The sequence below is a fragment of the Piliocolobus tephrosceles genome, chromosome 11 (genome assembly GCF_002776525.5).
Source record: "Piliocolobus tephrosceles isolate RC106 chromosome 11, ASM277652v3, whole genome shotgun sequence".
Classification (NCBI taxonomy): domain Eukaryota; kingdom Metazoa; phylum Chordata; class Mammalia; order Primates; family Cercopithecidae; genus Piliocolobus; species Piliocolobus tephrosceles.
In genome coordinates this window covers 60,944,185-60,965,967 of record NC_045444.1, presented here as the reverse complement: position 1 = coordinate 60,965,967, position 21,783 = coordinate 60,944,185, and the positions used below count along the sequence as shown (strand labels likewise).

The window sequence follows — 21,783 nt, the reverse complement described above, 5'->3', positions numbered from 1 at the left end:
AAATGTCCTGTTTTATCCATAAACCAGTTAATTTAAAGATTTTAAAATATCACAGAATGACAGATAAACCTAAAAGGGATATTAGAGATAACTTAGTACTATCCTTTCATTTTACAAAGGAGGAAGATAAGAACTAGAAAGAGTAAAACATTTGTCTAAAAATCTGACAGCTAGTTAGTAACAAGTAAATAAATCTGGCTCTTTTAAGCACTTGCATGTTAAGCACAAAATGAAATCGTTGAATGAAAACATAGTTTGAGAAGTCAATTCATTCTTTGCCCTTCTTTTATAAACAATCTAAGTCACCACCCATAATAATCACCTCCAAGTAGTTAACGCCCTTCCTTGCATTGAATCTGTAGCTGAAAGGCTGTGGCTTTATTTTCAGCTAAGTGAGAAGAGAAGCACATGCAATAGAATAGGAATAGCTCATTGAAAAAAATATGCTATTTTAGATGGAGTCTCACTCTGTTGCCCAAGCTCTGGAGTGCAGTGGGGCGATCTTGGCTCACAGCAACTGCCGCCTCCCGGGTTCAAGAGATTCTCCTGCCCCAGCCTCCCAAGCAGCTGGGATTACAGGCAGGCGCCAATATGTCAGGCTAATTTTTTTGTATTTTTAGTAGAGATGGGGTTTCACCATGTTGGCCAGGCTGAGTCTTGAACTCCTGACCTCGTGATCCACTCACCTTGGCCTCCCAAAGTGCTGGGATTATAGGCTTGAGCCACCACGCCTGGTGAAAAAAATACACTATTCTAAAAGCCAATACTACTTCCAAGACAGGCACTTTGATCAAGTATAGAGAGCATTTTGTTAGAGCATCAAACGATCATTTGGAAGTCAGTTGAAAGGAATGGCTTGTGGAAAGCAGGATGCTTTAAAGGGAAACACAGCAACATTCACACTGTTTTGTTCCAAAGTGTACCTTAAAAACATCTGTGTGTGTGTGCGTGTGTCTGTGGGTGTGTGAGTAGAAAGGGGAGAGGAAAAGGATCTTCACTTGAGTTTAAGCAGGGTGTCACTAGGATTCAGCTGTATTTGGCCAGACTAGTGAGAGGAAAGCTGTTCCAGTAACCAAAGGCTGGTTGTATGATGGGAGGGTAAAAATGAGCACATGGAAGCTCATTTCCCTCTGTCTCACCCCCAGGACAACCCCTCAAGGGATGGAGAGAGCCACTAGCAAGCCCAGCTACAGCACCAAAACCTTGATGCTCTAACAGAGCTCAACAAAGTGAGAAAGGCATTGTTTCTCTTTTAGCATGATTGGACACATAGTTCTGAGTAGAAGGGCAAGTTAATAAAAACTCTGTGAGACGAAATGCAACTTCCCAAACTCTATGCAAAATGGCTAAGGACAAAATACTCTCGTTATTTTGCTTCTAATACTAAACAGATTTTTCTTTTGAAATTCAAACCATGCAACCTCTAAATTGATGCGGGAAGGGGGTAGGGGGTAGGGGGTAGGGAAGGTGGTCAGTGAGAACACCGGAAACCTATTTTCCCATTGGTTCTGCTACTAAATAGGTGAACACATTTGCGAAAATCTTTTAACAACGGGGAACTCAATTTTCTTATCTGTAAATCATGGGAGTTTTGGTCTTTTCCTATTCAAAATTCAATGGTTCTATCCTGAAGGAAAATATTTTCTTTTAAATTATAAAGGCGAAAACTTTCTGAGATTACAAAAAACACTTCCAGGGGATAACCTAAGGTCCCTGAATAGCCCATAATCCCCTTGAAATTATGTGAAAAATTTCCGGTGAATTGTGTATGTATGCAAGCACTTTTCTAAGAAGAGGAACAGTATTTTCATGAGAGCCTCAAAAGGAAATTAGGTCCAAAAATGTTGAAGACCACTGGTTGAAACAGTAAACGGAGTCTTCAGTTTCTGATTTATTTGGCTGCGGAGTAGGTTAGCAGCAATCTTTATATTGTTATAAAATCTATCCCACAAAGCTTTGGTGAGTTTCTCATTTATCTTCATGAGCTGTGTGTTTGTAATTTTTCATGAGCAGAAAGCTTGTTCAAAATCAAGAGCCCATTTTCATGAAAGATTTTAAATTCTGGGGATTTTAAAGATTTATTTTGATTAGTGGCTGAAGAGAGCCATTTTACATCACAAAATTCCAAGCATATAGCATCTTAAACACTTGCCCATTCATGTTGAATCATTTTAATATTTCTTTCTTCCTGAGTTAACTGACTTGAAACAAAAGGCTTGGCTCCTCCTTCCAACCTGCTTTTCTTCTGATGCTTAAGTCAGCTGTGAAATAATGATGGTGAATTAACTGTGGTTCCATTGGAAGTACTGTAGCAATCCCCCACTTCATCACGACTCGGTCTCTAAGATACATTAAATACAAGATCTTTCTATAATAGTCTTAAATAATTATTTGAAAATCGAAGAGAAGAGGGAGATGACACCAGGGAACCTGAGGAACTAAGAGCCAGGACGCCTGTAGAAAGAAAGGAGAACCAAAGAGAAGATCTACATGATCAGATACCAAAATAGTACCAAATCCCTAAGCAGAGAAACAAGGAAAAAGAAGGAATTTCTTAAACAGGGCACACATATGGTAACTAGAGAAGAACGACTTTTTGAATACATTAAACGACAACGACGAAAAACATCATAACCCAGCTTTTCAAGAACATCTTTTGGCTGACAATCTCAAGGCGTTGTATGGCTCCTCGTGGCAGAGACAGAGGTGAGGAGAGAACATCACAGAAAGGAGGACGTTGCCGGTGATTATCAGATAAATACAAGAAGCTCAGGGGAACAATCTTTTGTGGCAAATAAGTGCCAGTCAGTGACACATGCTGATATTTTTTTCCCTTGAGACAATATCAAAGAGGTATAATGTAAAGGGAAAAAAATCAGGTGTAAGGTAATTTTAACAAATTATCTGAGGTAATCTCAGATGCTTTTTAAGCGACTCCTGTTTCCTAATGTGTGACAATTTGATCAGAATTACTCCTAGCGGCTCCTAAGTCCAAACGGAGAGGAAAGCAGCATTTAGTGCCTCTGTTCCTTCCAGAGCCCTGCATCTTCAGGTCCCTGGCTCCAGCCTCAGTGAACCCGGAGGGCGCCAGAAGGAGAAATATGTCCTCACACGCACCAGGTCCCCAGATGACCCTGCCCAGACGCTGTATTCACGCAGCATCCTCCTGTGACTCTTCCTCTTTCGAGTAACACCGTTTTTCTCCTCTCTGCGCCTCCTCAAATTCCATTCAAGAAAAAACCTGGGCATTCAGCTAAAACGCACACCGGCCCCGCTACATCCCCGCTCCCGGCGGCCGCCTCTAGGGGGGTGCGGGCGGCTCCTCGCAGCCGCGGGAATGAGGGCGCACCCCCGCGACCCCGCGCGCGCCCGTTGCCATGGGAACGCACTGGGCCGGGAAGCCCGAGGGAGAGGCGGGAGGCGGCGGCGCGGCCAAGCTCGTGGGAGACGCTATCGCAAGATGGCGTCGGCGAGGCCGCGGGATGCGGAGTGAGCGCGCCCCGCCGGGGGCTGTGCGAGGCTGCTGCTCTCCCTGTCGCCGCCGCCGCCGCCGCCACTGCGGCGCCGCCTCTCCGCCTGCCACTGCGCGCGGCCAAGCTTCCCACCTCGCAGGTACCTTCTCCCGCGCGCACGCTCCGCGCCTGATAGCAGCGACAAGTGCCGGCTCGAGGAGAGCTAGCGGGGCTCCCTGGGCCCGGTGCGCCCGACAATAACGCGTGAATAACTTTTTCTTGCAGCGGTCCCCCGCGTCCCGGCCTGCAGCCTCCCCGGGCGCCGGCGCCCCCAGCACGCCCCATCGGGCACCCCACTCCCTCCGAGGTGTGGGTGCGGCGGGCCGATGAGGTGATCCCTAGCCCGCCTGGGAGGAGCGCGTGGACTCGGCGGGCGGCGGCGAGCAGGCGGCGAGCGTCTTTACAATGGCCCTGACCCTGTTTGGTAAGTGCAGCTGTCTCCCCGCGCCGCCGCAGGTGGGCCGCTTCCCGGGGCTCGGGGGCGGGGACCTGGGGGTCCTGGGCGCCCGGGGAGGGGGCGCGGCGCGTGAGGTCGGAGCGGGCCGGGGCCGCAGAGTTGGGGCGCCCGGGGCGCCGGCTAACTCCCTCGCGCCTCTCCCATTGTTTCCTCTCCAGGCAGGGCCGATGGGCGTGTGCTCCCTTGGCCAATTCTCGGCTGGGAGGCTCAGAGGACCTGGGTGTTTTGCAAACGCTCGACGGTTCTTTAAGATGCCAACTTGGGAGTGAAGTTAACCGGTTGTTTTCAAACCTCCCTTTCCCGTCGGTAAATAAAGGTCCTTGGAAAGTTTATTTATTTTGAACGAGGTATCTGTGCATCCCCAGCCTCCTTGGAATTGCCAAATGCATGTGTTGCTTCCTGTTGGACTATTGGGGAATTTTTTTTTTTGGACTCAGTATATTCCGTTGGAAATAAGTATGATTTGTGAACTGAATATGGGTTAAAATTGAAAATGTTTGCGCTAACGACTGAGAGCAGACAGAAGAAAGTTGGTTACCGGAAGGTAACTGTAATCTCAGGAGACTGAGTATTCATTAAGAAATAAATGTTATTTTTGTGGTGTAATTACTGCAACACTGTTGCTTTTAGTGTTTAAGACTTCAAGGTGTTTTTTTCCTCAGTCTGCAATGACAGTGGGTTGGGAAAAAGGACTGAAAAGATACATTCTTTCCTTTTACAAAACTAGACTATGGTACATACGTACCTGACTTTAAGAAAACTCAATATATGAACATTTAGACGTTCAAAGTATTTAGCTTTTTCGAAGAAGCAAAGTACAATGATATGTAACTGAGAGCTACGAGAGCAGCCTCAGTAAGTTATTCACAATATCAAGTTTCCAGTTCAGTTTGAATTATATCGTTTGATTCAAGCACGTTAGAGGTGTTACATACCTCAAATTTTGTCAATACCTCCCAGTGAATTAAGCTGCTGGAATCAAAATGTTACTTTTATTTAACTATCTTATTTTATAAATTCAACTTAGATCCAGAGAGGTTGTTTCCCAAGGTCACAGGGCTCATTTGGGGCAAAACTGAGCCTAGAATTCACTTCACCAGGCTTCACTCTGGGGCTGTGTTTACTGTGCCCAAGTACGTTACTATAAGTGACCTTTCTTACTTGGTGATGATCCTCCATAGGTACTTAAAAAAAGTTTCTTCTTTTTCTGAAAAATAGTAAAATTCTCGCTGCTTCTTAGTACCTTGTATCTAAGCATTATTTAATAGCAGCATTTTCCTTAAATGTGGAACTTTTTGGTACAAAAATTTCGTTTCCTAAAGAGATATTCAGCATTTTCAAGGTTTGGTTTCAGAAGTAAGGTTTACAAGTCAACTCTTCAAATACTGGTTTTCCTGATGAATAAAAAAGATAAATTGGGGTGAAAAATGCTCTTTTAAAGGATTTCTAAATTCTAAATCTTTAACCACTGAAATGAAGATGAGGAAGGGAAAAGTATGGAATGTGGCCTGTAGAAGAAAGTATAAGAAATCACTCCCAGCCTTCAAAATGAATAATGTATGTTTAAAATGTTAAAGTCTGCTTGTGGGAAAATAGAATTCACTTCACAAAATCCAGTTTGTTACAGTGTGAACGTTTCAGTGTTATAAAGCAAACCACTCTTGAATGCAGAGGCTATTTGGTAAGTAGTGATAGAGCAGCAGCTGTTTTTAAAAGTGATTGTACACCACTCATCAGTCATCTGGGATGTCTGTTAAAAATGTAGTTTCTTTTGCCCAAAGACATGGGGGAAGGGGATTTTAAAGTGACTCCCTTTGTGATTCTTACACTCACTCAAGTTTGAAAACTGTTGTATTAAAGATAAATACTAGGAGATTGGGTCAAACTTGCCCAATTCAAAATAACTTTTTGTGTATGTTGAGAGACATACCCACGGGTTAGAATAAATGGATTTTATTTTAGATTTTGCTACCTTTAACTAGTTGGTCTTAGAAGTGCCTCATGTCCCTTTATATTTACTCTCTTTTTTTTTTTTTTTTTGAGACGGAGTCTTGCTCTGCCGCCCAGGCTGGAGTGCAGTGGCCGGATCTCAGCTCACTGCAAGCTCCGCCTCCCGGGTTCACGCCATTCTCCTGTCTCAGCCTCCCGAGTAGCTGGGACTACAGGCGCCCGCCTCGTCGCCCGGCTAGTTTTTTGTATTTTCTGTTAGAGACGGGGTTTCACCGTATTAGCCAGGGTGGTCTCGATCTCCTGACCTCGTGATCCGCCTGTCTCCGCCTCCCAAAGTGCTGGGATTACAGGCTTGAGCCACCACGCCCGGCCTATTTACTCTTAATGACTTAGAACAGAAGAGCAATGGAGCAATAAAGTTCTGTGAGATGGTAGTGAAAAGAGTTAGAGGCAGGGACCTAACCAGATCAACGGAATTTGTCAGAGCTCAGCAGAGTTTATACCTGAGGCTCCCCAGAGTAACCATTGTCAGGGCCCTATCTTTTCTATCTTGGTTGATGAGTTAGCCCAGTCCAGCAGTAGAGTCTAGACTAGTTATTAGCTTTGTGTTTTACATTTTCTTTCAGGCTTTTTATAAATTTAAGAAATGTTCTTTTTATAGGGAGTTGGTGATTTAGTTTTAAAAAGTGGAACCTCTAACATTACCTGATTTTGCATTTGCATACATTTAATTTTTTTCACTTGTTAAGTGTATTATAGGAACGCAAATACTTGTTAAATTAAGCTGAATGGCTAAGACTGTCTTATCTCTCATCCTCACTGTTAATCACCTTTGCTGCTTAAAATGATATTTTTAATGCATTTTTTTTTTTTTATTTTGGGATAGAAGAACCAGACCCCAATCTTGAATGATTTTACAGTCTCATTTGGGAATTGAAAATGTGCATTTTTGAAAGCTTAAGGATTTGCACCCATTTTTCTTCTCCTTTCAAATGAACTCAAATATGAACTCAGCTTTGATATAGTTTTTAAATCCCCCAATTTCAAAAATTATCCAAATGTATTACAGACACTGCTCACTCACCCTGCTCATTTGTTCAGCAAACATCTGTCACAGTGTACAAGAGACATGGTCCTCTAGTGGCACTCCAGAGTCTTTTCTAGAACTATAGCAAATGCACCTAATTCACTAATTACCTAATTCCATATAGTGAGTGGCACTTAACTATTAACTAATTCCATACAGGCTTTGTGAGAACTTCCTTGGTAGAGAGCACATGTTTTCTAGTAATTACTGGTTTAAAAGGAAAGTCTCAGATCCTTGAATGTGGGAATTTGTAGCTGGTGTACCTGACAAAATGTCCTGATTGGCCACACCAATAGAGTCTTAGTTGGCAGAGCTGGGTGAATAAGCATTCTGCCAGCTCTTGCCTTGGCAGGAATTTCTGTCATTTATAGCTTAATGGGGCTGTGGTTTATAGCCCAGACCAACTGATGAGATTGGGAACTCAGTTACCATCCGCTGGGCTGGCTGAACCTTGAATAATGCTCCTCGATCTGGGTAGAGTCACCTCTAGCGTTGCTGCTCACCCTCCTTGCCTCTAATTTTTCTATTCTTGTTACCAGTTAGTCACCATCCTTACTACCAAGGATCACTTCTAATAATACTTACGATTTTGCTGTAATTTTATACCATCTTTCCTCAGACCCTTCTGCCATGGAAACCTTTTCATTATCTCACTTTATTCAGCATCTGTCACTAGCCTGACAAACCTTCCTATGGACATCTTCTTTTGGAGCAGTTAAATAGCGATGGCATATCCTTTGTGATGTAGTTAGGAAATCTTCTGATTTCCCACATGAGTGTCCTGAAATTAAAATGTATTTTTTAAAAGACAAGTCAATTGAACATTTTCAGTATGCTTTATTTGACTGAAAGCTAATTTTATAGGAAGTTTCCACTCAACTATACTATCTGCTGACATTTTTATTTTTCAGTTATCCAAAGAATATGAGAGGGTGGCCCAGTGGTGTGAGCTCATCTGCCTTTTTCAGAATATATTCTTTTCAGCTGTCATTTAAATAATCATTATTTAAATTTTTCTCCATGTTCCTTCTCACACTGGTGTCAAAACTTAATATTTTAGTCAGACATGGTGGCAATGTGCCTGTAGTCCCCGCTACTCAGGAGGTTGAGGCAAGAGAATTGCTTGAGTTCAGAAGTCCAAGACTGTGGTTGCACTATGATCGTGCCTGTGAGTAGCCACTGCACTCCAGTCTGGACAACATAGCAAGACCCTGTCTCTAAAGAGTAAAAATAAGAAAACCCAGCTGGGCATAGTGGCTCACGTCTGTAATGGGTGGCCCATGTCTCCTGGCACTTTGAGGGGCCGAGGCTGGAGGATCACTTGAGTTTAGGAGTTTGAGACCAGCCTGAACAACATAGGGAGACGCCATCTCTACTACTACTACTAATAATAAAAAAGGCTGGGTGCGGTGGTTCACACCTGTAATCCCAGCGTTTTGGGAGGCCGAAGTGGGTGGATCATTTGAAGTCAGGAGTTCAAGACCAGCCTGGCCAACATGGTGAAACCCAACCTTTACTAAAAATACAAAAATTAGCCAGGTATGGTGGTGGGAGTCTGTAGTCCTAGCTACTTGGGAGGCTGATGTAGGAGAATCCCTTGAACCCCGGGAGGCAGAGGTTACAGTGAGCCAAGATCGTGCCACTGCACTCTGGCCTGGGAGACACAGAGAGACTTTGTCTCAAAAAAAAAAAAAAAAAAAATCAGGCCGGGTGTGGTGGCTCACGCCTGTAATCACAGTACTTTGGGAAGCTAAGGGTGGGTGATCACTTGAGCCCAGGAGTTCAAGACCAACCTGGCTAACATAGCAAAACCATGTCTCTACTAAAATTACAAAAATTAGCCTGGCATGGTGGCACATGCTTGTAGTTCCAGTTACGTGGGAGGCTGAGGCAGGAGAATAGCTTGAACCCCGGGGGTAGAGGTTGTGGTGAGCTGAGATCACATCACTGCACTCTAGCCTGGGCAACAGAGCGAGACTCCATCTCAATTAAAAAAAAAAAGAAAAATTAGCCAGGTGTGGTGATGCATGCCTGTGGTTCTAATATTTTAGCTTTAAAGTTTGTCTTTTAATGTGTGGAGAGCTGGTACAATGTAAGAACAATAAAATAATTATAGTTGTTGTAACTCTGATAGTCACCATCTATGTACAAGGAATATTGGTGCTGCAGTCCTTTGAGTCACAGCTGGCTCTGCAGATAACCATCCTATAAGCAGCCTAATTTTTGAACATAGAAAATAGTGATATGTATAATTGTACAAATTTGACATATTTTCAATAAAAGTTTTAGTTTCTTTTAGATTACTTTTTCTCAACCTTTTAAAAAATCCTCCCCCTCCCAGCCTTTTAGGCCTGTTTTCTAATTGTTCTCCCCATGAAAATGTAATACCAGAAATATACCATGTATCTCTTTATGTACTGTAGCTATATCTGCTTTTTCATAATATAAATACAGTACTTTTTTTGCCCCAACTCTCCATCTCCCCAACTCATTGAGAACACATGTTTTATACTAATGTAAAGCAATCATAAAATAGTGAGGCAGAAAAATACTGTTTGGTCATGTTTTATATGTTATAATAATAGTTTTAAAGGAATGACATTAGTATAATAAGTTGTAGATTTTTCATAAGATTGTTTTAACCTAGGAATTTACCATCATCTTGAGAGCAGCCATGACAAAGAGTACCTTGCTGGGGCTGGTGAGAGTGTAGCGTTTCTCAGAGCCCCTCTGATAAAGACAAGGTCCTTTTCTATGGGCAATTGATGTTTTCTCAGTCTTACAGAAAGTATTAGTTACAGCATCTTTAGAAGACTTTATTTATCTGAAATATGTACACTAAATGAAATCGCAGAACTTTCTGTGTAAACTCAATTCAGGACAAGTCTTTGAGCCTGGCCTTGTAACCAGATTACCAGCCATAAGTCATTCTTACATAGAAAATAATTTCTATGAACTTTGGTTTTTTTAATTAATATAATCCTACTATCCTTAAAAATAGGATAGGACAAAACTAAGGAAAGAGGATACAGTATGACCATATTTACATTGAAAAGTCATATTGAATAGAAAAAAAAGCCTGACAAATAAAGTTATAAATGTATATTCCTAATTTGGCTGCTTATTTTTAAAAGAATAGATAGTTTGTGAATACACTAGAAACCACTACATTGTATACTTTAAAAGGGTGAATTTTATGGTATGGGAATATATCTCAGTAAGACTGAGATATATTAATTTAAAAAACCACCTGAGCTTTAAAAATAAAGATTAAATAGAAGAAAAGAATGGTTTTATATCCAAGAACCTTTAAGAGCTTTTTACATTTTTAGAATTTTTTTTACTTTTCTTCCTCAAAGAACAAAAAATAAAATTAAAAATGGATAGGTAAAACTGTTCCTACCTGTTTTACATTTAGAAAAGTAAGCACTTCTTGGGAAGAGCCAATACCCACAGTTGAGAGAATGGGGGAGAAGGAAAATGAGTCAGGCCAGCATGTCACCAGCTGCTCAGTGGCCTGCCATAGAGCCACCTCATTGTTTTTTATCCAGCTGCACTGAGAGTGGTTCCTTTCTCTTTCTACTCTTTGACCTTTCCATTCCTTTGGATTGCATGTGTTCCGTGGTGTAAGGCAAGCACAGGGATGTGTCAGACATATCTCTCCTTGAATAGATTTTTGTGACCACAGACTTGACATTTCAAAACTGAATGAGTCTTTGAGGCTTTTAAAACTGCAAATTCTTCCTGATTTTTCCCATTTCTGTCATATCTTCAGCCCTTAAACTATGTGTTTTTTGGTTGTTTTTTTTTAATCTTGTATCTTTTTTTTTTTTTTTTTTTTGAGACAGAGCCTCACTCTGTCACTCAGGCTGCAGTGCAATGGCGCAATTTCAGTCACTGCAACCTCTACCTCCCAGGTTCAAGCAATATTCTGAGTAGCTGGGACCACAGGCGTGTGCCACCATGCCTGGCTAATTTTTGTATATTTAGTAGAGACAGGGTTTCACCATGTTGGCCAGGTAGTCTTGAACTCCTGACCTCAGGCGATCCGCCCATCTTGGCCCTCCAAAGTGCTGGGATTATAGATGTGGACCACTGTGCCTGGCCGTATCTTGTATCTTTTTTTTTTTTTTTTTTTTGCCCCCGAGACAGAGTCTTACTGTCACCCAGGTTGGAGTGGAATGGCATGGTCTCAGCTCACTGCAACCTCTGCCTCTCGGATTCAAGCAATTCTCCTGCGTCAGCCTCCCGAGTAGCTGGGACTACCACACCCAGCTAATTTTTGTTGCCCAGGCTGGTCTCGAACTCCTGACCTCATGATCCTCCCGCCTCGGTCTCCCAAAGTGCTGGGATTACAGATGTGAGTCACCACGCCCAGCCTTTTGTATCTTTTATATAGAACTTTGCTATTGTTTTCTAGCTCTTTAATGGCTGTGAAGTTACTCTGGTAAAGATGATTTTAGGGTTTGAAGTAGTCGATGCTAGGTCGGACAGGGAGCAGGTGAGTGGTGTGGATGTCCATTTGAGGGATATGGAAACATCTGTTTGACTGAAATATTTTTTCCTGCAGACCTCCCATGGTAAGTGAAATTTACACTATTAAGCATGATTTTTAGCATATTACCTATGAGGAATTACATGCTAAATATAGATAAATACGTTCTTTTAGCATGAAAGAATTATTTCAGTTTATGGATGGGCAGTCTTCAAGTAGTAAAAACATAGAGCAGGCATTTTGATTGAGGGAATTATACTGTAAGAGAAAGTAGAAGTTGTAGATGGTGGGGCTTTACTAAGAAGGTTTGTAGGAGGTGATGTCATAAGCAAAAGTGCATGAAAAAGCAGAGGACATTCAAGGTCTGGGGAAGGAGTGGATGATACCGCTAAGTGAGAGAAGGGTGTAGAAACTAGAAGAGTACTCTTCTGTAATTTTGCCAAGGAGTAGCTTTGAGGCTTGGGATGTGTTTTCCTATTTTGTGATTTGTTTATCTATCTATCTGATGAATATTTAGTGAGTGCCTAGTATGTGCCAAGTACATATTCGTTCCTGCCATCAAGGAATTTATATTTGCAGTGGAGGGAGACAGACAATAAAATATGTATAGTGTGCCAGGTGGCAAATGCTTTGAAGAAAAATAGAGGAGAGTGAGGGGTAAGGGGTTACCTGTCTCACAATGTAGGGGGACGGGGAGTAGGCCTCACAGACAGGTGAATTTTGAGCAGGCTTGAAAGAAGTGAGAAACCCATTATGTGAAATTGGGAAATTGCCTCATGGAGCAGGCTTCGAAGCAAGGATGTGCTGAGCAGTTTTGAGGAACAGAAGGGCCAGTGTGGCTGGAGTGGAGTCAGCAAGGGGAAAGCTGGAGGAGATGAGGAGAGAGGCAACTGGGGGATAGAGAGTACTGAGGTGTATCCCCCAGGGCCTGGTAAGGACTTGAGATTTTACTGAGTGAGATGGGAGGTTCATGGAGGATGGTGCTTTCGTAGCATGTAGTGTAGTGGAAAGAGCTTGGATTTGGCGGTAAGTGAGCTATGTTTAATCCTTTCTCTGCCAAGGGTCAGCTATATGTTCTAGTCTCAATTTCTTGATAGGTAAACAGGGACTATTCCCTTATCCCATCTGTGCAGGAATAAATGAGATTATTTTAGAGGGTTCTTAGCACAGTGGTTGAAGATACATAGTAGCTCTTATTGTCACCAATATTGTTATTGTAAATATTAACAAAGATTGAAGATACCAGAACAATTTCTCCATTTAACAAGTCTGTTGACCCACTTGAAAAAATGGTTTTGTAATATTTCTACTTTGTGTGTGTGGCTGAATAAGTGCCATGTGCCATTGCAGATCTGGTTCAGGGGGCTTACAGTGAAGATCAAGTAGATTTCTGTGATAGTGCTGGCCATTGTGACACTTTCCGGTACTCTCTGAAAATGTAAACAATACCCTGTTCAACAGGCAATGCTTACTTCTCCTTTGGGAGGTAACCCAGACAATACAGTAGTCTCCCCTTATCCTCAGCGGATACATTCCAAGAGCCTCAGTGGATGCCTGAAACTGGATACTACAGAACCCTATTATCTACTATGTTTTTTCCTATACAAACAGGATGGTAAAATTTTAATTTATAAATTAGGTACAGTAAGAGATTAACAGTAACTAACAATCAAATAGAACAATTATAATAGTATGCCAGCATTGCTACTCTTGTACTTTGGGGCCACAAATAAAATAAAGGTTATTTGAGCATAAGCACTGTGGTACTGCTAAAATGGCTGCTAAGTGACTTACAAGCAGGTAGTGTCTACAGCATGGATATCCTGGACAAAGGAATTACTCACATTCTTGGCAGCAGGGGTCCTCACCCCCAGGCCATGGACTGGTGCTGGTTGGTGGCCTTTTAGGAACTGGGCCACACCGCAGGAGGTGAGCAGCAAGTGAGTGAGCATTACCACCTGCGCTCCACCCCGTCAGATCAGCAGTGGCATTAGATTCTCACAGGAGTGTGAGCCCTGTTGTGAACTGCTCATGTGAGGGATCTAGGTTGCACACTCCTTACGAGAATCTAATGCCTGTTGATCTGAGGTGGAGCAGTTGCATCCCAAACATTCCCTCTGCATGCCCCCATACCGCCACTATCCGTGGAAAAATTGTCCTCCACGAAAGCAGAACCGGTCACTGGTGCCAAAAAGGTTGGGGACCGCTGCTTGGTGGGATGGAGCTGTGTAGTACAAGACTTCATCATGCTGCTCAGAACAGCATGCAGTGTAAAAACTTGTGAATTGCTTATTTTCTGGAGTTGTTCATTTAATATTTTCAGATTGCAGTTGACTGTGTGTAATTGAAAGCATGAAAAGTGAAACCTTGGATAAGGATTTCTGTAATCAGTTATATGCCTGCCCTCGTAACACTTAAAATATATCAAGGACTGTAAACTCAATGTTTGGCACATAATAGGTACTCAATCTAAGTTAAGCGAATAAATGAAGAACGAAAGAATAAACATATAACAATACTGTCACTGTGTATATGTAACTTGTGAATAACCTTCAATCAATTTAAACATTTACTTTTATGTTTTTTCCTCCTTTATTATTTTACATTACCCTTGCTTATTATATGAGAGTCTGTAATCGGAAACTTAAACCTGCCTCTTAGAAATTGGTTAGTTTACAATTTACTTCCCTACTTAAAATCCTCCAGTGGTTCCTTGTAACCATTAAGTCCAAATTCCCTAGGTTGTGTGTAAGACTATCAAGATAGGACCCTTGACTACTTGTCTGACTTCATCTCTCACTGTCTCCCGCTTAGAAACTGTGCTTCAGCCATACTGGACTACTTTCCAGAAAAAAATTTACTTAATGAGCCTTTGGCACCATCATGTCCCTATCCCTTCTTTGCTGTCACCTCTACACATCTTGCAAAACTCAGCTTGAATAATCATCTCTTCTACCTGGCCTTCATTTGTGAGTTATCCCTTTTCTGCATCCAGAGTGCCCTATACTACACATCTCTGCCCTTGCACTTATTATGTGGTAACATAGTAGTTTATAGACTCCTGTCTCCCCATTGGATGAAGTTCCCTAATGGGAAAGCTATAGGTTTTTTCTTTGTATATTTAACAACCGTTACAGTGTCTGCTGCCTACCAGCTACTCAATAAATGCATGTTATGGAGTCTACTGTATTTATTAAATTTGGGAGTTAACTGTAAGGCCCAGATCCATATGACATGGACCCCCCATTTTCCTTTCATCATTTTCTCTGCATTTTAAAAAATTCAGTAAATGTGTCATTCTGTCATACCTTGGTTCTATATTCTAGTATGGATTCCCCAACTGTAAGCTCACAAAAGCTTGAATAAAATAGAAATCTCTCTGGATCAAATTCCGTGAGGTTTAACTATAATATTACTAACCGCCAGCAGATGTTTCTAAATTATTTGGCATAATTAGATAACAAATTCCACTTCATTAAACTATTGTTCATTTTCATTTCAGTAGTACAAAGGGATTGTACATAAATTAGCTTGGTTTGTTCATGTTTTACCCTCACAGTAGGGAACATAATCAAATTGAATATGAATTCAGTATGAAAATGGCTAATTTAACCTTTTAGAGGTCTGAAAATAAAAACAACATAATCTTTCATTAATTTGTCTGCTACATGAACATTCCTATTAGTTTTCAGATGGTTGTGAGAAGAGCAGATATAAACAACAGTTTAAACATTAACATTTTTAAATGGATTAAAAAACCTTTTATTTCTCTTATTTATTAATGCCTCTTGTTTTTCTAGGAAGAATTTGAGGCAATTTACAAAAAGATTCAGTGCAAGAAGATTGAAACAATAATTATGGGAATTTGTTTTTCTCTGTCTTGTGTCATTAGATTCTTCCTCTCCCTTGGGTTGTTTCTCTCTGACTGCAGCCGTGATTTGTCATTCCATACGGTAAAGCCTTTTTTTTTTTTTTTTTAAACTTTGGTACCCTCTCAAGCACTGTCATGTGTTTTTTTTTTGGTGCTCCTCCCATTACCAAGGACTTATTGAAAGAGAAGTCTCTGTATGCTCCCCTTCCACTTCTGCATGTCTGTTTTCATCTCTTCCCAGCCACAGTGCCACAGATAATAATTAGTTTTTAGGTGTTTGTGAATGTCATTCATCTCCAGTGAAAAACAAGAGATTGACAACTATTAAAGAAAAACTTATTCTAACACTTGTTAAAGCAGCAAAGAAGATTGTATTTAAGATGATCATGACAGGTGTCCAGACTGTTGTGATAGGGGAGAGATATTGGACTCAATTCTGAATACAATAAGAACAAGCAGGAATTTATAACCATGAAGCAGGTTGTGGGGTGGTCGATGGACAGTTACTAAGAGGAGACATCAAGGGTGGGGGGAATTATTGCTAAACTGACGTAACAGGATTATTACTGAGGGCATGTCAGTGTGGTCAGATAACAAGAGTAGGGGGATGAGGAATTTCATTAGCTAATAAGTGATTGGAGCCAGGTGTGGTGGTGGCTCATGCCTGTAATCGCAGCTGTTTGGGAGGCTGAAGCAGAAGGATTGCTTGAGGCCAGGAATTCAAGACCAGCCTGAGCAGTATAGCGAGACCCTCATCTCTACAAAAAGTAAAAACATAGCTGGCATGGTGGTACACACCTGTAGTTCCAGCTATTCGGGGAGGCTGAGGCTGGAGGATTGCTTAAGCCCAGGTATTTGAGCCCAGGCTTCAGTGAGCACTCCAGCCTGGGTGACAGAGTCAGACCCTGTCTCTTTAAAAAAAAAAAAAAAAAAGTGATTAGCTATCAAAGGTGGAAGGATTCTCTCTAAACCGACTTTGCAGGCTTCTTGGTAAAACTGGGCTATGTAGATCTGGTGGGGCCTGGGCCAAGGTGGAGCCTGGTTGAGAAGAGGGCCTAGAAGAAGCCTGACTAAAGTTTGGTCAAGGAGAGCATCTTGCCACAAGTGTCGTCTTATATTTGCTTCTGATCAACTGGAAGTGCTTTATCCTTTAGGAGCCAGTATCCAGTGGCTTGTTTGAATATTTGTTCTTTCTGCACTATTTGATGTCTTTGATTACATCTTTTCTTCTTAAAACTTTTTTCTCTCATCTTTTTAGACATTGTGTTCTGCTGCTACTCCTTTTCCTCCCTTTCCTATGCTTCAGTTTGTTCTGTTTGATCCCCTCTATGTCAGTGCTTTTCAAGAACTGACCTTTTCTCATTTGGAAGCTTGTAGGCTTCAACAGTGAATACCATGTGGATGATTCCCAAGTCTTTAGCTATCTCCGGCCTGCCCTTCCATACACTCCGCATCTCTGTCTGGATTTCCTATAGACACTTCAGATGCCGCATATTCCAGCCCCACATTCTTAGTGTTTATTCTTCCATTCTCTCTTTCCTTGCCTCTGATATCCAACCAGCTGCTAACTCTTGCAGATTGGTCTTTGCATGGCTTTCATACCTCTTTCTTTCTGTGGCTCTGCCTTTCCTTTCAGTTCTGCAACCTCTTACTCTGCCCGCTGCCACCCATCAGAAGGAGTCCCTTCATGTTCTGAATTCTGTATCATTTTTTCTGTGAATCTCTCATAACATTTGTGAATGCATTTCTTTCATAATAGTTATGTATCTTATTTTTGTCATCTTTTCTAGATGGACGGTTTCTCCAAAGTAAGATTCATTTCTTTCTCATTTCTGTATTCCTCACCTTTCTTAAACTTAGCACAGTGCTTCATACATAGCAGGTGCTTGAAAATATTTGTTAAATGAAAAAATTATCTCCCCTAAACCATGGTGTTCCTGTAGCTTAACAATTTCCAGGGTAGAAATATAAAGCCTTTTTAAAGTTATTCTATTGCTTTATAATACTTTAATCAAGTTATCAACAGTTAACATTTCCAGATCTCTTAAATGCTGTTTTTGTTAACCAATTATCTTTTTTCCAGACTTTAACAGAAAAAAAATACATGTATTCCTGCAGTATTTTTTCATGTCAAGGGCAGGTATATCATTTACTCTGGGATTGGTTCCTTTTGCTAGCTTATCTTTTTTCAAAAGTTTCCTGTGAAATTACAGTTACATTTATACTGTGTTATATTTTATAAAAACCTCTTCATCCGTCTTTTAACTTTCAAACCAGAGGAGAAGGGACACTAAACAGTATTTGTAAACACAGGCCTTGTTATAATCCAGGTTGATTTTCTGGCCCCTTTAATGTTGTCCTGGGTCCAGTAGTCAACTGGAAACAGAAACCTTCTGGAAGGTCTGTGCTAAAGGTAAGAAAAATGATGGGTTCTGCTCTGAGAGCTGTTTTCTCTTCTTTTAGACTTTTCTAGGCTGATAGCAAAGAGTCATGAAGGGCAGCCTTTCTTTGTTCAGGTCTCCCTTTCGGACCCTGGTGGGTTAGCCAAGTTCATAGGACGTTTGCATATTAGTCCTCCACTTAAAAACTAGCTTGTGTTTTGAAGGTTGCTGAGTAGATGTCACTAAGTAGTAGACCGAAAAGCTCACACTAATGATTGTTTTATGGAATGGAATGTATTAAACCGTGACCCTTGAAAAAGATGCAGTCAGTGGTTTATAGGACATTTCACTTATTGCTTATTATAATATTTAATTGTGAAAAAAATGTTTTGATGAAATTGACTTTGCTACTCCTGTAAGTTGTTCCTATAAGATGATTTTGCCTATTAAGTCTTTGGATGGTATTTGTTACTATTCTGAGATTTGGATCTCAGATTTGGATGTTATAAAGATGCTCATTATATATGTGTACAGCATATGTAAGTAAAGATGAGAGCCATAAAAATGCAATTCATGTTTCTTTTATCCTAATGTTTAAAAGTTAACCAGAGATTTTAAAGTTATTATATATTCCTGGAATGAGAAATGCTTCTCTGGGCATGTCAGTTCATTTTTTTTTAGTTGAAGTTAAAAGGATAGACTCTTTCAAAAGGACAAGACATCGCTATACAGTAGAGACACTTGCAGAATACTTAAAGGCTTGTCATCCTGAATTTTCCAGACACATGTCTTTGCAGTTCTCTGGAGAGCCACAAGCCCCTTTCTTGCAGAGGCGGGACAGGTTGGTGAGGATAGGAGTGGGTAGGGGAAGATCTGCTGTTCCTAGGTCTCTCCAGACAGAGGAGCTCTTGCTTTCTCTTTTAGTGTTTATTTCTTCCTCTCTTCTCCCTCAACCTCCGTCTTCCCCCCCTCGCTCTGACCTTGCACTCTTGTTCTTGCTCGCGCTCTCTCTCTCTCACATGTGCGCGCTTGCGTGCGGCACACACACATACCACACACACACCCCACACACACCAAGTCTGCCAATGTCAGGAGCAATGGGAAGGAAAGACCAGTGATCGAACACACAGATCCCAGAACTTACTCTTTTGGGGTGAGACCTCATTGAGCTCAAGATGCCTTCTCATGTCACTCTTCTAATCCAAACTTTTCTTCTTTTACTTTTATTCAAGTACAATAATTGATTTTCAGGAAAACAGGCCTATGACAATTTTTAAACTATTTTTTGAAAATAATTTTTAGTTAAAGGTTGATCAAAATCTTAATAGAAAAAGTCTAGTGTTTTCAGGTCTTATCTGTTTGTACCAGGGGAAGAAGGAAAATTGATGTATGTTATTTACATTAATATTAGATAATTTGTAAAAGGTCTGTCCCAAAATAGTGTTTTTTTCATTAGTAAGAGTACATTTAAGATAAACATGCAACTTCTTTTTTTTTTTTTTTGAGACAGAGTCTCGCTGTTTTTCCCAGGCTGCAGTGTGGTAGTGTGATCACTGCTCACTGCAGCCTTGACCTTTTGAGCTCAGGCGATCCTCCCACCTCAGCCTCCCAAGTAGCTGAGACCACAGGTGTGTGCCACCATGCCCAGCTAATTTTTAAATTATCAATAGAGACAGGGTCTCCCTGTGTTGTCCAGGCTGGTCGTGAAGTTCTGGGTTCAAGCACTCCTCCCATCTTAGGAGGAGCCTTTAAAGTGTAATTCTTCAAAGTGCTAGGATTACAGGTGTGATCCACCATGCCCAGCCTAATATGCAACTTTAATATGTTGCTTACTATGTGTTTTCAGCTGTCATAATTATTAGGTGGCAAGGCACATTTTTTAAAAGTTGACATATTTATCTTTTTTTTTCTTTTGAGATGGAGTTTCGCTCTGGTTGCTCAGGCTGTAGTGCAGTGTGCGATCTCGGCTCACTGCAACCTCCACCTTCTGGTTTCAAGCCATTCTCCTGCCTCAGCCTCCCAAGTAGCTGGGATTACAGGCACCCGCCGCCACACCCGGCTAATTTTTGTATTTTTAGTGGAGATGGGGTTTCACCATGTTGGCCAGGCTGGTCTCGAACTCCTAACCTTGTGATCTGCCTGCCTCGGCCTCCCTAAATGCTGGAATTACAAGTGTGAGCCACCGGCCTTATCTTTTATTTTAAGATTTAAACAGGTTTATGGTAATACAGTTAAACTACATAGTTCATAGGACTTTTAGCAGATTGAGAGATCAAGAATTTATAATAGATTAATTTTACTACTATTTTTTGAAAAAATGCGGCAGCTTTTAATAATAAATACCATCAAGCAGTACTTTTTCTGACTTAAAATTTTAATGCAGACAAATGGTAATGTGAACTGAAATAAAACTACTTTAAACTACTTTAAACCCTTGTGTTCTTTCAAATCTATTTCCCTAAATTACAGCAATATACACCTTTTTTCAAATTATAAAAATAATTTATTGTTAATGCTGAGATATTAAGCTGAGATGAACTGGTATATTTCATACTGTATTTAATAACACTTTACATACTGTCTGTTTTTTAAAGAGCTCAAACCAGTGATGAGTTTTATAGGCTCTTTTTATTTTCCAGTGCCTTATGATAAGAAGATTCATAGCCGCTGAGAAAGCTGCCATAGAATATTATCTGTCATGTTGTCTCAAGGCAACTAAGTATATTGTTATATTATGAGTAATCACTAATAAAGCACTAAGAAAAAGATATTAGCAATATTTGCAAAACGGTACACTCTGTGCTAATTTTATTGAAACAGAGTTGGGAAGTTGTAGATAATTAAAAATGCCATCAAATCTTAAGCCAACTTAGACTTAGACTTGGCTTAACTTAGGCTTGGCTTAACTTAGGCTTGGCTTAAGTTCACCTATTTTTTCCCAAGTATTTGGTCTTCTTTTTTTTTCCCCATAAAGAAAATGTCAACTATAACAAAAATCTCCCCAGATCTACCGTCCAGAGGCAGGCAAAGCAGAAAGCCCTCTCAAAGTTTTACATTTCAAAACATAAATTTAAAAAGGTGAATACTGTGTAAACTTAGGTGTTGCTACATCATCAACCAGTAGCAGACTTGGGATTAAGCACCATTTAAGAAGAACACTGGTGAAGAATCCTCAAGTAGTTACTATTCCATGACATCATAGGACATGGTCTTGGATGCCACCTGTGTCTGTGCAAACTGAAGAAAAAGTTTGGGAAGTTAGAAAGAAGAAGAGTATAAACCAGGGCCACAAATTCGGATGTTTATGGTGGGCAGACAGGTACCATAGACAATAGGGAATGCCGAGGAATTTCCCGATTTTAAATGTTGGTAATTTGGGCCTTTAAAAAATCACTGCATAGGCCAAAGAAAATGCATCAGCAAAGTGACTCCAGGCCACTAGTTGATGACTTTTCACTTGTAAACTCAATATTGTGAAAATGGGAACCTTGACTGACCTGGTACGAATCTTTGATGAGGCAACTAGGGAGGACAAGATGATCCTAAAGATGATGGCTGAGTTGAATCAAGGGGAGAGGTAGGGAAGACAGTGAGTTGAATATTTCTACAGTTGAGATATTGGCAGGGTCTGGAGAAGATTGTTGACAATACATTATATTTTGTGCTTTCTCCCATGTTAATTGTACCTTTTAAAAAGGGACATATTCTCATTATTCAAGGAGGACTACATATTTATCAAACGTGCCTTTCACCTAATACTTGTTTGTTGTCACTTTTTATGGCCCAATTTTACTCATACTTGGAACGTCTCATTATGTACGGGCATGTTAGTGTTCTTTAGCATGTGAAAAATTTGGAGGTTTTTTTTTTTTTTTGGTCTTTCTCAGTTTAGACTATCCTCACAATAATTAAAACTCACATCTTTCTCTCCCTCATCCTGGATAAGGTAAAACTGACTGTCGATAACCAGGTCTAAGAAGACAACACATCTATATAAAATTGCCATCATCTAAATATTTAGTCTCAACAG

General features: G+C 40.8%; 1 protein-coding gene across 2 annotated transcripts in view; it reads left to right on the top strand.

Moving 5' to 3' along the window:
* Positions 1-3,440: 3,440 nt before the first annotated feature.
* Positions 3,441-21,783, top strand: part of CHN1 (chimerin 1) — a 202,274-nt gene continuing 183,931 nt past the window's right edge. For both annotated transcript variants that reach the window (XM_023185952.3, XM_031936431.1), the window contains exons 1-2: positions 3,441-3,612; positions 3,738-3,936. In XM_023185952.3, the coding sequence (XP_023041720.1) occupies positions 3,918-3,936 (19 nt within the window). In that variant the 5' untranslated portion in view covers positions 3,441-3,612; positions 3,738-3,917. The remainder of the gene's footprint in view (positions 3,613-3,737; positions 3,937-21,783) is intronic.